This window comes from Anarhichas minor, unplaced genomic scaffold (genome assembly GCF_050575085.1).
Source record: "Anarhichas minor isolate MPS153535 unplaced genomic scaffold, ASM5057508v1 ptg000020l, whole genome shotgun sequence".
Classification (NCBI taxonomy): Eukaryota; Metazoa; Chordata; class Actinopteri; order Perciformes; family Anarhichadidae; genus Anarhichas; species Anarhichas minor.
This window is the reverse complement of record NW_027466466.1, coordinates 3,694,516-3,710,509: the sequence shown is the minus strand read 5'-3', so window position 1 is coordinate 3,710,509 and position 15,994 is coordinate 3,694,516. Positions and strand designations below refer to the sequence as shown.

At 45.6% G+C, this 15,994-nt stretch overlaps 1 protein-coding gene across 1 annotated transcript in view; it reads right to left on the bottom strand.

Annotated features, from left to right (window-relative positions):
* Positions 1–15,994, bottom strand: part of prex1 (phosphatidylinositol-3,4,5-trisphosphate-dependent Rac exchange factor 1) — a 76,663-nt gene that overhangs the window by 38,364 nt on the left and 22,305 nt on the right. The window contains exons 4-10 of the mRNA XM_076095520.1: positions 15,393–15,497; positions 12,584–12,685; positions 12,078–12,239; positions 8,257–8,390; positions 7,820–7,935; positions 5,550–5,699; positions 2,254–2,401 (exon numbers count right to left, since the gene is read on the bottom strand). Of these exons, the coding sequence (XP_075951635.1) occupies positions 2,254–2,401; positions 5,550–5,699; positions 7,820–7,935; positions 8,257–8,390; positions 12,078–12,239; positions 12,584–12,685; positions 15,393–15,497 (917 nt within the window). The remainder of the gene's footprint in view (positions 1–2,253; positions 2,402–5,549; positions 5,700–7,819; positions 7,936–8,256; positions 8,391–12,077; positions 12,240–12,583; positions 12,686–15,392; positions 15,498–15,994) is intronic.

Here is a 15,994-nt window from a genome sequence, read left to right as displayed (position 1 = left end):
GTATGATCATGTAGAACCGTGGAAACCTTGAACCACCTGCCACTGGTCATTCATGTCTGCCTGATGCACAAAAGGAATATTTTACCATCATTTTTCATGCCTGCATTATTAGTGTTTGTGTGTGTTTATTGTCTCTCTGTATGTTCACGTCAAAGCCGGTGGCTGTAAATTGGCATTGACAGGGGACTGAATGTGAGGGGATGTTGTGTGTGTGTGTGTGGATGTTACGCAAGAGTCAGCTTAATTTTGGACACAGAGCTGTTATGGAAATGAATATGATGAGCAGGAGTAGTGCATGTGCGTGTGTGTATGTGTGAGCGAGGAAGACAGACAGAGAGCCTTCAGCCACACACGGAGGAGTAGAGGACAAGGATAATGGATTTGTGGGAATATCTGCTGATGATTGTGAATCTGCGTGTGAAGTTCAGCAACATTAGCAGGGCTTTTCAAGTAGGCCCCTGGGCTTGGAACGACAACGGCCGTGTCCCAATTCCACACAACGTTCCGACCGTGTTCAGCGTGTACGACACACTAGTCTCCGTGGTATGCTTTCCCAAACATCATGCGATTGTTTTCTAAGATCTTTCTGGAGCCATCTCACCACCACGCGCCCTTTTATCTTAATTTGTTCCAGCTCCACTTCCTTTGTGCATCGCACAGTGGGACAATAGTGTGCTAGTCTATGAAAGTATGCATACTGACTATTTATAATGTACTTAGTTTTGTCACATTTAAAGTGTGAAAACACTACATGCTCAAAATCAAAACAAAAAAGTGAAGTATGGAATTGGGACACAGCGAATGTATTTTCTCTCAAAGGGTGAGAAAATACATTGAGAACCAAAAAATAGAGGAACACAAGCTAACCCAGAAAGCAAGCAGGGAGATCTAATTCCATCTCTTTGCACAAAAAGGTAGGAACAAACAATACAAGATCATAAGGATATGATATATCACCACTTTAAATCCCTCCAAACGATGCTAGGCGAGCACTGGCATGATGGAAATAGCAACAATAAGAAAATGTAAAGCCTGTTAACACCATCATCCAATACAGATAGCAGAATAATGCCATCAAGACAACGCGGCGCTATCAAAAACCGGCAGTCGGCATCTCTGTTTAATGCAATAAGCAGTCAAACTACGCCTGCTGATCATTTCATCAGAGAGACAAATGCAGAGCTAATGCTGGTTGCACTCATCGGGAGGAAATGACTGAGTGATAACGTGAGGAAAGTGGGAGATGATGGAAAGGGAGCACCGTGTGAGAGGAAGAGGCAGACTAACTATACTTGTACCACATGGACGAGCCAAAAGGAGGAAGCGAGTGACTGAAAACAAAGGATTGTCTGAGAAACGATCCATGTTGGCAAACATTGGGATTTGAACCAGCTTAACAGCGACTGAACAGTAGCTCTGTTGGATGGGCGCGAGATGAAACATTACTTCTTTGAGGATACTAATAAAGCACTGCTCCTAATACAGAATACTCTGAAAGAGGAAACTTCATGTGAGGCCACCAAGAGGGAACATGCCTCCCAGAAACACCATTACATTTTTGAGCAGCCCATTCAATTTGCTTCTTGTTAGTGGCTGATGATAGTAGTCACTGTGTTATTGCCCACTGCATTTACCTCTCCAAAAAAAAACTAAAAAAACAATTTCAGATGTGGGTTGCATTTAATGATTTGTAAAATACCGTTGGCGGTGCTGCTCCCCTGGTTTCCCGTTACAAGACCGGTCGTAGTCATCGCAGGCTTGCCTCATTCTATTTTTCCCCAAAATGGTGACCGTAAGAACTTTAATTGCTGCTCGCGATCTCACGATTGCTGGCGTGAGGGAAACTTAAGCAAGCCTCTCGTTGTCTATTCATTGAAGTGAAACATCAAGGGGACAGAAAGGGGGATGGCTTGTTGCAGGGCCTCAGTTAAAGCTCCTATGCTGGTGAAAGTCTGGGTGTGTGAGTGATAGGAGTGTGTGGGGAGCAACTGGGGCCTTTCTATGAACCGTGAGAGGAGACTATGAGGCGCGCGGTAGGGGGGGGGGCGGCTCATTACAGGCAAGAGGATGTAGGGATAAAACAGTTTAGGCACCTTGCCAGGACTTGGGGGGACTGGATACCAGCTCTTTTGAAAGCCTGCTGATCTTACGTAACAGCGATTTGTAAGGGTCCCCCCTTGTGAACGGCACCGCATTGCAGTCGCATTCTGGGAACCTGAAGAGACCAGGCACCGAGGAGGCAAAGAAACTCACTTTCCCATGAAGCACTTGGGCACAATGCTGAGCTTCCTGCGTCGATCCTTGATCAGGTGCCGACTCTTGGTCATCATCATGTGGTAGAGCTTCTCCCCCTTCTCTGCAATCATCACATAGGCATCCCGCTCCATCCCGAGTTTGAGACCTACAAACAAAAGAGAAGAACACGTCAGATCCAAGAGGATTTGTTTCCCCCCCCCCCGTCCTATCACTGGAATGAGAGGGAACATTTCAGTAACTACATTCACTGGATCACATTCGCGAGAAAAACGCAGCAGACCCATTACTGGACACAAATATCAATGTGCTTTCCACGTCGTTCTACGCGTGTCAAAGCCAAAAGGCAAAGGCCGTCACGGTGCTTAGAAGAGACAAGCGAGCCTTTAGCTTGCCGGCCCGGTTGTGTTCTGGTATTGTGCAGATGGAATGAAGCCTGGAACAGAGCACGGCGGCTCGGGTCTGCCACAACTTTCTGCAACAAACCCAGATGTTTATCTCTCCTTGACAAGTTGTTCTGGGACTAAGCAGAGTTCAGGAGGGCAGCGTGATCTTGATCTTGTTTCTGTGTTGGTTCATTAACTGTTATTCCACTATTGTAACATGTGAGGGGCCCATTGTGAGGCCTGATGCCCCTCTAAAACCTCTCCAGTTCTAGCTGCATAACCTCATCTTGGGATTCGATGAACTTCTGAACCACGATGTGAGGCTTTCTGACTCGGGCAACTCAACTGTGTTACACTGCGCCCCCCCTAAGCTGCTTAACTCTGCCAAGAGGCACTTCAAGCTACCGAACTGTGGTCAAAAAAGTGGTCCCTTTAGTTCTAATGCCAAGTGTGAACTTAGAGCTGTCCGTTTTACCGTTGTACCAGTGAGCATTGCTGATTGGCTGCTTAGCCTAGCGAATCAGTGAATTCACCCTTTAAGTGCTGCTTCCTCATCGTTGTGGCTTCAGTATGGAAGGTGACTTTGCTTGTCTTGCTGAGGCGTTTCTTGGACTACAAGTACAAACTGCTGACTAATTATTTCCTCTCTTGCAGTTGCAGAACATTTGTGCATGCAGGTGATCAGCTGGCCTTTGGCTGTATGCGAAATGTGCGGCAACGCGAGGCATGTGATCACCTGGCCTAGGTCACTTTTCCTTTGAGGTCAGCTTGGAGTGCCAAGGTCCTTAATGTTTTCCCTCTCTCTATTTCCTCCAAAATATACACTTGGTGCGTTTTTATGCAACTTATATGAAGGAAGAAGTGTTGTGGTGGAAGTCTGACCAACTGAAAGGGAGTGAGAGGGGTGAGACGAACGGCTAACTCCAGTTTTCCCACAGAGTCTTTGGGGTTCTGCACTGGCAGCCCCGTGATGGAGGTGGGCTTATATTACGTTTGACAGCAGCTGGAGCAGACTTAAACAATGAGTGTCATTGAACAACAGACGGGGCCTGTCCAGCAGCAGAGGGCCCCTCAGCTTCTGTTCCAGCTGTCAGAGTTTGTCTTGGGCTGCTCCTCCTCTTCCTGCGCTCACTGGCACGAGCGCATACCCCGACGCGTTATCCGACCCGCGCATTTTCCCCAGTGAGGAGGCAAACCACCTCCACCTAGCAGTTGATGAACAGTGAAAGTATTCTAGGAGGGTTCAGGATGTCCAACACAGGGGAGGGCCACAGCGATACGTGGAAAAGGTCACGTTAACGAGGCGTGTCAGGAAAAGCAATAACGCATGAAGGGGAAGAAGAGAAGAAAAAAAACATTTATCGCAGTAAAACATTTATCAAGTAGCTGTCTAGACTGTTAGTAAAGAGGTTGAGGGAAAGGTAAGCACACAGTGAGAGTAGAGTATGGGGGGGGGGGTAATAGAAAGGGAGATTGTGGGGAAACTGGGCACTGTGACTGATCTGGCATCTGTTTGCCTCAGGTCGATTTCCGCCGGGGTTGAAACCAAACACCACGAGCTGCAGCACACTCCTTCGTACTTATTCTTATTCTGCAACCCTTTCATCACAGGATCAGACGCCGATGACGTCGACCTCCGCTGCGGATGCTTATTTGATGTAAGATCACAAAAGAGTAGTTCACAAGAATGCAAATGTTTGTGTTGACGGTTGCGCTCGGCCAAGCGCGCACGTGCAGCTAACCTTCTGTCATTTTCAGCCCAACACTTAGCTTTAGGGATCCAATTTTGATTTTTGAGCCATCAATGATATCAGGTGACCTGATGTGTACCGGCCCAAAATCTGGTTAAAGCCTTTCACACTGTCTGACGCACACAACGTAACGAAGACAGATGGCCAGTGCTGAACAGGTGGGAGACCATTTTAAAGGCAAAAGAGGGAAGTCCGAAGGAGCGACAAGAATATCAGTTTGCATTACTAATCTCACATCAGCGGATGTGGTGCTGTGTAGGGCTTATTTTTTACCACCAGTGAATGAGGTTTATTTCTTTTGGGCCAGACTGAATACAATTAGATTTTCTGCACACTAATCCAAAGCTAAATCCTCATGTCAACTCATTCTATGACTGCAAAACTAACACGAACTGAAATGGATACAACTGGGTCTTCTAGCCACAACACTTTTATTACAGTAAAAATAGATCCAGATTAATTAAAGCGCATGTGCATGACGTCATTGAGCTTCGCTTCCTTTGACAATGCGGTTCTATTTCCAGCGTTTGGCCAAGATGCTGTTTTTAGCAGTTGTTTGTGAATGAGACACTTGTCTCATCAGTCCCTTCACACCGGCGGCTTTGATTAGTCAAATACCTCCGCTGCATTGATTTGTTTTGGTTTTTTTGAATGTGAAGAATAGATTGCTGTGGCAGCCTCTGCTCGGCGCACAGGTCAGCCGGGCCAACTGTAGACGCCATGTCACCTGAGCCTCTGTTTGCGAAAACGAAGGCGGGCAGCTCGTTCAAGGTGGGACGTAACCGGGGGACACAAACACTGCATCCAGGTCAGAAGCACACCCACTGGCATTACTGTGTGCCAGCTGAGGGGGGGTCGTGATCCCTTGTGAATCCAAGGTGACACCGGCATGTAGGGCAGATAGAGAGGGCTAGAAAAGCAGAGGGTGGAGGGGGAGCAGGAGGCACTGCAGTTGTTTATTAGGTACACCTAGTTAAAGCAGCCGCGCCCTACATCCTACCTGTGGAAAGTGTATGTAATACAATGAAACATGGTCGGTAGTGCCACGTTTTTCTAGACAAGATCACAGAAACAACTGAGTTTTCATTTCTGGTTTTGCACTCTCAGGCCCAGAAACCAGAGGTGCCATAAATTGCCTTTTTCAAAAGGCCTTACTCACATTCTCTCTGCTCCCGTTCCCTCAAGATGGCGTCCAGCCACTTCTGCTTGTCCTCTGCGTGTTTGGCCATGCAGACAAACCACTTGTTTTTAGCCGTGTTGTGGATCTTCCAGCCGTTCGTCACCGTGTAGTTGTTGCTGTGGTAGTCCGCTGCGAGGCAAAACAAATAAAAAAAGTAATCAAAACATTAAAATCATCTATTAAAGAGTAGGGTGAGGAGTTTCTTTTTTAAATATCAATTTCTGGCCTGTATTGGAATGGCCTTTAGGGTTACACTTAAAACAAATCATCTAATTGAAATAAGATTGTAGATCATCTCTGGTTTGCAGTTTTTTGTCGAGCTTGTTTTTCTTTCTCCTCTTGTTTTCTTTAAGCGTTTTCATTTTAAGAAAATTAGACAAATAAAAAGACACTGAGTGAACATTGACCTCAGCGGTAAGTAAAGAAAGTAGTAATGAGTGTAATAAAATCACTCTTAATAGGATTTACTACTCGAGCAGTGATTTACAAGCCAATTAAAGAGATAAACACGATGCACCACGAGAGCGGTAAAAGACCACCTTTCCACTGACTCAGCAAAATCCCTCCTCGTTCCCCTTTCTAATCTATTCATCCATTTAGCTGCAGGTGAGCCGCTACTGAATAATGAATGGCCGCCTGTAATGGGGGTGCATTAGTCCCGCGCTCAAAGGTCATATATATAGATGTGATACTTCAGGCCCCACGGGGACCAGCTCCTGCTGATCTGAGAGATTCTACTGCGTCCGCTCTCTTTGTAGCCGCTGGGATGGAAAAGATGGATTCTCTTACAGTTTAATGTAAGTACATGGTGGCACTAATCAAGGCAGAGAGGTGCACGAGTCTGTGAAAGTGAGGATATTCTGAATGTTGAACAGGTGGCCTTTTGAGTCAGATTCCTCACAGGTGTGACCTAAGGTATATAATGTAGAGTTTACGCAGTTATCTTTTATTAGCATTTAAAATAGAAACTGGATGATTCCATTCAAGCTTTCAGCAGATAACCCTGGACGGTCCCACATTTAAGATAAGATAGACTTTATTGTCCCGAAGGAAATTTGTCTTGGAAACATACATACAGTGTCTGCTGTTAAAAAACAATACAAATAACATATTGCATACATACATTACATACACAGACTGTCGCCAGTCCACATACCCGCACACACGCTACCTATAGTACATGCAAAAGACTGCCACCAGCCAACAAACACATTTCACACTGCCCATTGTATAACGCACCAGTAGTGTATAGTTAAGATATTAAAAATAAAAATAAATCAGTGTTACAGGGGTTAAGCTCTGGCTAGCTTGCCATTTAGGGCTTTGATGGACAAGGGGACAAAGGAGTTCTTAAACAGGTTGAGCCTGCACTGGGGGACTCTGAAGCGTCTGCCTGAGGGGAGAAGCTGATATTCAGGGTGGAGGACATAAGTGGGGTCTGAAATAATCTTCTTTCATATCTTACACCGCAGTAATCAGATAATCTGTGTTGTTGGAGTTTACACATGTATGTATTCTCGATGCCAGACCCCTCGGTTCTGAGAATACTGCGTGTTGTTCTTTGCGGTTTCCTCTTTAGCAGCCTAAATGTGACAGCCAGCAGCCAACATGCAGAACTAAAAGAAATGAATAAATTCATGTGAGCTTGCAAAATATTCTGCCAGCACAGAAGAGACCCAGAAAAAAAAAAAAAAAAAAAGAGGAAACATGTGAGAGAGAGAGAGGAAGACAAAGTGTTTCTACCAAGCCCGGTGCGATGCCTCACTACAAACCGCAACAGCAAGAAAAGATGACTGACGACCGGATCGCAGAGGAGTCGTCTATCTCTGGCACAACATCTCGAACCCGATGCGAGAGTGCGTCGCGTTTATCACCTGGCTCGGGTGAGTGCTTTTTGCACTTCAGATTGGTATCCGCACCTCAACTCATTACTGAATAGCCGACATCAAAAGGTGGTACGCGAGGTTTCGAGCTGCATCCTGTTTGAAACTAGGTGCAAGATCGACACTCCACCCAAACTGTCAACAAGTACCTGATTCCTATCCAACCCCCAGTTTCTAAACGGCAACGTTTTATGAACTTAAAGGTGAAATAAAAAAAAATGAGCCCTGTAGGCAAATTGAAGGTAGTAAATGCACAACATTATTTTCCTATATTACCTGGGATGTCATAGTGAACCAATCAAAAAGAGCTTGGGCTGCATGAATGGGCGTACAGACATTCTGTAAAGCCGCAGGGCAAACACAAACCTGTTCCATCCTCCACATTTTCCACCTCCATCACCTCGGTGTTGATTCGGCCTCTGAACACATAGAGGGGCCCGTTGATGGACTTGGTCCTCTTGGTGGACTTCTTTCCAGAAACCCTGCATAATGAGACAACACTGCGGTTACACTCGGCGGGGGGGGGAAAAACATCCGCTGTAAGAAAATAACATGCGTGCATTCACGCAGACACGGCTATGGGAGCAGCAGGCACGTGTAGATGGTTTTGCTTGCATACTAAAAACCAGTCCGCACAAACAGGAACGTGCACATTCGCTCCAGTTTTCCACATCTGACTTGTTCCCGGTAGTCTGTCAATTTAAATATTTTTGAATGCTTTCTTCCTGCTTTCTTCCTTCTCCCTTTGACATGCTGTTAGTGGAAGCTGCCGTGTAGCTGGAGGGAGGTTTGCCCCTTCTCACCTGGACTTCCTCTTACAGTAAACCAAAAGGTTGTCGAACAGGAAGAAGACACGCTCCTGGATATTGCCCGCAGAGATTTTCAGAAGATTTCCATGAAGCAGCAACTCCGTGCAGATATCTGTCAGGTTGGTTCCCTGAAGAACAAAACAAAAAAGATTGAAAAGGAGATTAGCTTCTGGAATTGTTACTGTAACGAGAGTGACATAACTCAAGGTTCAAGTGCTCGTTTGTTCTATTAGAGCAGAGCACAGGAACTCTGACAGCACTTTTAGTCTAAATAGGGGAGTTATAAGGAAAACATTGTTGCCTGTGTCAAAAAACTCGACGAGTTCGCAGCCTCGGCGAAACAATATGAAATTGAACTTTAACATTGAGGACAGTTTGTTTTCATTCCATCTTCACTGATAAGAAAGAGTAAACACACTGTTCACTGCCAGGACAGTTAGCTTCTCGCTAGTCGTAGCCTTCCTGCACTGAGTGTTGCTCACGCAAAGGGGTTGCAGGGTCGTCTCAAACTGGATCTTTTTTTCCTCAAATCCATAATGTGTATGTTCAATGGAAGCATTCAACTGTAACGTGGCAGCCCCATCAAGACTGTCAACCCTGGCCTACATAGAGCTTCCTGTGGGGCTCTGAAACAAACAAACAAGGCCTTTTTATTGTCTTCTCAGGATGCAAACACATGTACGTGCAAGCTACAGATACATGCCTGCACCCGTGCACATAAAATAATATAGCTGTAAGTGCATAGAGGAAGGAAATGCATGACTCGTGACGTGGTGCAGACTGTAGGTGGAAGTGCTTCAGTATTATCGTGATCCCTGCAGTGAGACCTGCTGAAATGCTGTGTACCTCTGTAGGGCCAGTGTGATATGAAGGTGCATTATGCTACTCTGCAGCCTGCCACCCTCACAGGATGTGATCAAGTCGTTCTTAAAAGCCGTTTCTCGTCGGCTATCAAATATGCCCCGACTTGAAGACCGAAATAACCTTTTCTCTTTATGAAGCAGCAGGACGCAAACCACGAAAGAGTACACGTTTCTCTGCTCAACACATACCGTCTCATTCTCTGTATTGAAATGTGTGCATAACATGTCTGAAGGCTTCCTGCCTCATTCTGACTGTATTTACTAAAATTTAGAAAATAGATATTTAGGAACGTGATCCATGGACCTTTCAGTGTTTGTTAATGAGGTCGTTGACGTCAGTCGAGAACTGTTGAGATGAATGCCGTGTTGATTGACCACAGCATGTTGTCTAATTAACCTTCTCACAAAGTGGCTGAACTTCAGGACAAACTGCTGACATTAATAAGATGTCGTTAATTTCAGAAAATTATTTTCACATTTCCATCGAACAGGAACAGAAACCGCTTTCACAGACGCACATGAGCAACCAAGCGCTCGCGCGTTCCTTCCCGTTTTGTGAACGACAGAGGACGACGTTTCCTACTATCAAACAAGAATATTGAAGAGTTTTATTTGGTTGACTTCCTCGGGTCCGTGAGCCGGAGTGGCTGCCCGCCAAACACATAAAATGAAACGACAGACAACAAAGACGTCTCATTACTCATTGTTAAACGGATCACTCCCCTCCAAATCACCCGGAACTAAATACACCCATGTGCTGACTTTCGGACAGCCTCCCCTCCTTTATGGCTTGAAGAGCACCCGCCACCCCTCACCGCACGCCCACACGTATACATCAGATCTGGACTTCGATGTCGTCTTTGATGTTTCAGACATGGGTCCACCGGAGACCTATGGAAACCCCCCGCCGGCCACACAAGCGTCCATAATTGAGTCCCACGAGTATGTATTTATGATCGATGTTCCCCACTCCAGAGTTCGTAAGAGAGAGAGAGAGAAAAGAATGACTCTAGAAGCTTTTTTCTTACGGTGCACGCTGACGGGGTCTTTGGGAGGGGATTGGGTTTCAGACCATCGATTCAACCTCATTTTAACGGCACTAACCTGAGGTGGGGGGTTGGCATGACCGCGTGTATGAGAATTCAGACGGCACCTCTATGCACATGAGTGTGTCCTTTTTGAGCGTTTGTAATATGCGTTCGTAGACACGTCTACGTTTTCATGCATCCATAATCTATATGAAAACGTACAAATATGCAGAGATGGTGGGTGTGTGTGTGTGTGTGTGCACGCGCAGTGTATCTGAGCAGCGGTCATGGGTCGGGGCCTGATTCGGCACTACTAGAGGCCTCTGCCATTAGAGCTGGAGGTGATTAGCCCGGAGAGCGGCTGGGGAGGAGGAAAGAAGAGTGAGACTAATGCTGTAAGGTTGGAGGCTCTGTGGGGGGAGGGTCGGGCTGAAGCGCCTCTCTGAGCTTCTACCGAGTTGTTCAGAGGGAGAGCACAGAGAAAGTGACTGTCTTGGACGACAAAAGAATGACTGAATCGGACGTGCGTCCATTTTTAGAGGTAAAAGCTGGATGTTGGCTGTGACCTATTGAATGTGATTGTTTAATGGCTAATTTGTGTTCAATAATCATTCACATTCAGGTTATTGAAGTAAATCTCAACATTGACTCCATAACTGATCTGAAAGTGACTCACATCGATGTGACTTGCTGTTAGGATTGTATCTAACTATCATTTTCATTATTCATTTTTGTTTCCAATAAAACGATTCATTGTATCGAGTATAAAATGGCAAACAAAAAAATGCCAATCCCATGTCACCATAAGCCTGAAGTGATGTCTTCAAATTCATTGTTTGAATATCAGTCCAAAACACAAATATATTTAAAATTGTACGAAACACTTCGCATTTGAGAAGCTGGGAAAAAAATTATCTTTGATAGTTTAGCTCGAAAAAATACTTTTGTTTTTCTCATTTTAAGAAGAAAAGTTATAATCAAAGAAGCAGAGGTGGAAAATGTGGAATTCGATTAATAATAATAATAATAATATTAATCAATTATCAAAACCATTGAATGTGGTCTTGGGTCATACATGAAATAAGACATCAAATAAAAGATGGGGGACATCATGGTGGCTAAAGCAGAAAACATCCTGTACGGTCCTTTCCCGTCAATGCACCCAAGCTAAAGAACCAATCATCAGGCTCAAATTATGACATTTTTCTGAAGCAAAGGCAGGAGAGGGGTCTGTTTTGGCAAGCAAAGTGCGATGTCCCAATGGGGCCCACTCTCTAGTTCCATCCTTCAATTTTCTTCCTCCCTTCAAATAGTCCCCTCATATAACCCTCCCAGTTTATGTGGGACTAGAGTCCTGCTTCCTTGGTCTCTTCTGATTGGGCAGTGTGCCGGCTGGCATCCCCCTTGGCACCCTGTGTGGGTGGATTGTCCCTTTGGTGCCTGCTAAGACAAGGCCTCTGTTGTGGTGGGTGAGGGAGGCGTGAAAAATGCACTGGCCCCTTCGCTCGGCTCCCAAGCCCCGTCCGTGGCCCCCGTGCTCAGAGCAGTGATTCTGGCTGCAGCAGCGCTTAACTCTTAAGGTGGATGGCGTCCGTGGCAGTTGAGGTCTTTCTCAAATGAGCTTGGCTGTGTTTGCCGCGGTTATGTTACAGGACTTTCCTGTCTTTCTTTTGCAAAGGCCTTTTTTCAAATCATAATTGTGTTGCTCTAAGAAAAGTGTGTCTTTCTTTCCTCCAATTTTTACCCTAAGAATGTCACAGCACCACCCCTTGCAATTTTGCCACTATCTTTCAGCTCTCAGGGTTCCCCTCTTCTCAAGCACGCAACAGCTATTTTCCTTTTCAACTGGCCTCCTGTCTTGCCTCCTCACGACTACTGTCTGAGGCGTTCTCGTTCGCCCGCGCTCCGTCCGTCTCGCTCTCACCTCCCAGCCCTCGATGTGCGACTGCAGCTGCTCCAGAGCCTCCAGTTTCTCCATCTGCCTCTTGGTCTCGTTGATGTTGGAGCAGACGGCCTTCATGGCCTGCAGAGCCTCTTCCACTGCCGGGTAGTCGGCGTGCTTCTTCGGGGTCCGCTTCAGCAGCTCCTGGATTGGGGGGGAAGGGGGAGTTTTAAAGAAAAAAAACAACTGTAGACTTTCCAGAAGTGGGCACATAAATAACAACACTTAAGTCTTTGAGCATAAAGTATTCTGTGACCTTAAGTAAGAACAAAATCTTCTACGCGTGTCCCGCTACCCATGCAGAAGGAAAAGTGCCAGCAGGTATTTAAAGTTCTTGCTAACAATATAAAATGAATGTCTGGTGTTGATCAACACATCAGCACTATGTCCATGTAATGAGGTTTCTGATGTTAGTCTAGTGTTGTTTTAGATTGTCTGAGCAGCCTGTGATGGTGGTGTTATCACTTGATGAGCAGTTGTTACGGTACCTTCAGCAGCAGAGGGTACTTGCAGATCCTCTGAATGGGGGAGAGAAGGTAGCCCTCCAGGGGAACATCTGTGCTTTTCTTCCCTCCGAGTAGCATGCAGTGCTGGAGAAGAAGCGCAAACAAACATCGTTACACGCCAGTGTTCACACTTATATTTACCAACAGAGCGAGTTAAAAACTGCTTATGTACAAAAGATGAAAAAGTTAGAGAAGAAAATGTGCCGGTGAGCTCACTGTGTCAAGTTAACAGCGAATGAATTGAAGATGAATCAGGATTCAAAAAGGAGTAAAATACTTTCAACTTGTTTTCAAATGTTTATCGCCTCACACAGCACCCGTCTATTTCAGTGCATTTTGCAGCTGTTTGCGTCGCTGTCTCGTTCCTTCAGCGATAAATAGACTAATTGACCATTGTTGTCCTTTCCATTCAGTCACAGTCTCTACAACAGGTCCAGGTGCAGAAGAATGATCCGTCTCTGTCTGTTTGGGAGCAAAGCCTTAGGTGTGGTTACATTTGTTTCCCCATTTATAAACACGTTATTAAACCTGTATGCACATGATAAAAAATAAATAAAAATAAAAAGGCAAGTGCAATTATGGAGCAAATGCTTTGCTGCCACTGAAGTGGCCTTTGTCTATGTGGTCTCTCAAAAAAGAATAATATATATAGTGACGATAATTGTCATGTAGGCCTTTGTCTTTTGTTTCAGAAATGCATGATTATTTATTTCTTAGTCCGTTTATACTTTTTCTATCATATTGCAGTATAGGGATTCATTTATTTATTCATTTAACCACAGTGCTACTTGACTTCTGTGACCGCTCTGCACATCCTATATTTCGATGAGTCCAAACCACGATAGCTGTTTATGCTGGAAAAGCTTTACTGCCGATGACCACATCCCGTCACCAGAGCTGTATTTCGGCATGTCTATGGGGTTTCATTATTACCAATAGCACTTTATGGTCTGTTTCAGCCACACTTTGTTGCGTGTTGGGAGCACTTATTTTAAACCCAGTCCCTTCTCTTTCTGCTTCTCTTACAGGAAAGCAGCATTCAGGGGGTTAAAAACAGAACAAAAAAGACTTTAGTGTCATTTTTAAGATGGCGTATTTAAACACACAACTCTATAGTTGGAACTTCTCTACATTCCTTCTACTGTGCCGCCTCCAAAGCCAACCAACGGATCACTGAGAAACATCTAAAATGGGTTCTCATTCCCCGGGAGATTCGGTCTTTAAGCGACCCCCCCAGAACCAGTTTAAAGGAAGGGTTGTCTTCAGAGGTAGGGTACAGTTACAGTCATGGTTTCTCTGCGCCTTGTATTTTGTAGGAGCGCAGCCTGTCAGTATGCTATGAGCTCATGGGAAGGGATGAAAGATCAAAAGCAGCCACGCAGATAAACCACTTGAGTGCTCTCCTGTGGGAAAATCACTTTAGAGCATTATGACTCTGCACAGGGGGGGGGGGGGGGTATTCTTGATATGAAAATGAGCAGCAAAAACAGGAACAACTTATCGCGACCGCAGAACTTTGTAAGAATGCGTTTCTCTCCAACGAAACCTAATTTCTATCTGAAATCTTGCCTCCTCTCATCCTCTGCTGACTTGTAATGTGCCAGCCTAAAGCCAGAACTCCCTCCGCTCTTCACTCTGACCTTTTGCTTTCGCTTCATTAGCACTTAATTTCTACATACAATTGCAGACGCTCCCGTCGTTGTGTGATTCAATTAGCATAAAAATAGTTTAATCCAGAAGAGAAAAAAAAGTTGCAAAGCTGGAAAGACGCCAGCAGCGATATATGTCACATTGACATTAATTGCGATGGTCACCGCTTTAAAAAAAAAAACTTTCATTCTGCATCCTCTACAGAAGAATCACACATTTTCTCTGTCAACTTCTGAAAAAGATTATTTTGTTTTGTTTCTAAATGACTGTGAATCGATCTTGTTTCTGTTTTGCTCGTCGTTGCTACTCAAAGCACAAGAGCGAGTCCAATATGTGAGCTTACACGGAGCAGGTCAGACAACTGTTTTCATACATAACCAGATGTTTGTGCCGTCATTCTATGTTGGAGGCGTCAATGCAGCTCAAGGCCGAACCAATTAGCCACCGCATGACCGGGCCAGGAGGAGCGAAGAGCCAAAGCACACAGCGAACACTCTGATCCAGTCCTGTGGGTCAGAATAATGTCGTGGAAGAGAACCATCGGGCAGCGACAAACGCGCGGCCTCAGATCTCTCGGCCAATCCCAAACCGGCTGCCAACGCTCCACAGCTGGCTGGCGTGCAGATGATTTCATCGGCTCGGCCCCCCCCACCCACCCTCCAGCTCAAAAGGCCCCGTCGGCATTTTAAGTTCATTGTTTTAGGGCCTAAGTGTTTGGGTGTCAAAACACAGAAAACAGCTGGCAGCGGAAACACTACAAGAGCGACACAAAGGTGACCTCGATGGCGGTTGCATCCTGTCCGCGCAGGAAGAACCCTCTGACCTCGCTGGGGGTTTTCTTCCCTTTATTCAAGCGCCGACATGGAAATGGAGGTGATATGATGGAAGGAAAAAAAATGAGGAAAGAGCGAGAGGAGACTCACAGGAGGGGAGAAATGTGGGGCAAAGGTAGACATGAGTGTAAGCCACAAGGTAAGAGGATAAGGTGTTATATGGACCACCACTAGAGGAAAGGATACATAAGACTCCTGTGAAATGAAATTCTGAAAACATTGAGATGTTTCGAAGTGGAAGAGTCATAGTGCTGAAGAGGAAGGATGCAGAAAAAGGGCGAGAGGAGAGGGCAGATGTGTCGACTTACCAGCAGGAAGGTCCTGATGTTGGGGACTTTGTTTAGCTCCACGAGGAGTCGCAGAGCCTTCTCGTGGTTACTGCAGTACTCGCCGTACACCGAGAAACTCTTCTTCTGCAAGAACAAGAGGGGACAAAACACATGTCAGGGTTGCAGCTAGCTGGCCGCGTTGAGGAATCCACTTGAGACGACCGACAGGAGGAAGATTCACTGAGCGGAGCAGAAACTGGGGAGAAAGCTCCAGTTTCTTGAAGATCAGTGAGATTCAGTTTTATTATTGCAATGAAAGCATGGGATAGCTGCAGCACTTCCACAGCTGCCACTGCTTATCATTATTAGTAGCAGCAACTCCAGCCTTTAGCGATTCCAGGCTATCAAGTGGAACAAGGACCGGACGAAACCACAGAAAGAATAAAGAGCCTCATCGAATTTCTATGTATTTCTATGACCGCAGTGTTAAATCCATCACACTTCTCTTTTTCGAAGAAGTCCACATCATTGGGGGGGAATAGCATGACAACAAACCACACTTCCTTTTTCCTGTAGGTGACAGCGTCACACGGTGCAACAAGGCAGAACAACCCCAGCGCTGATACAGACGCTTTGGTCAT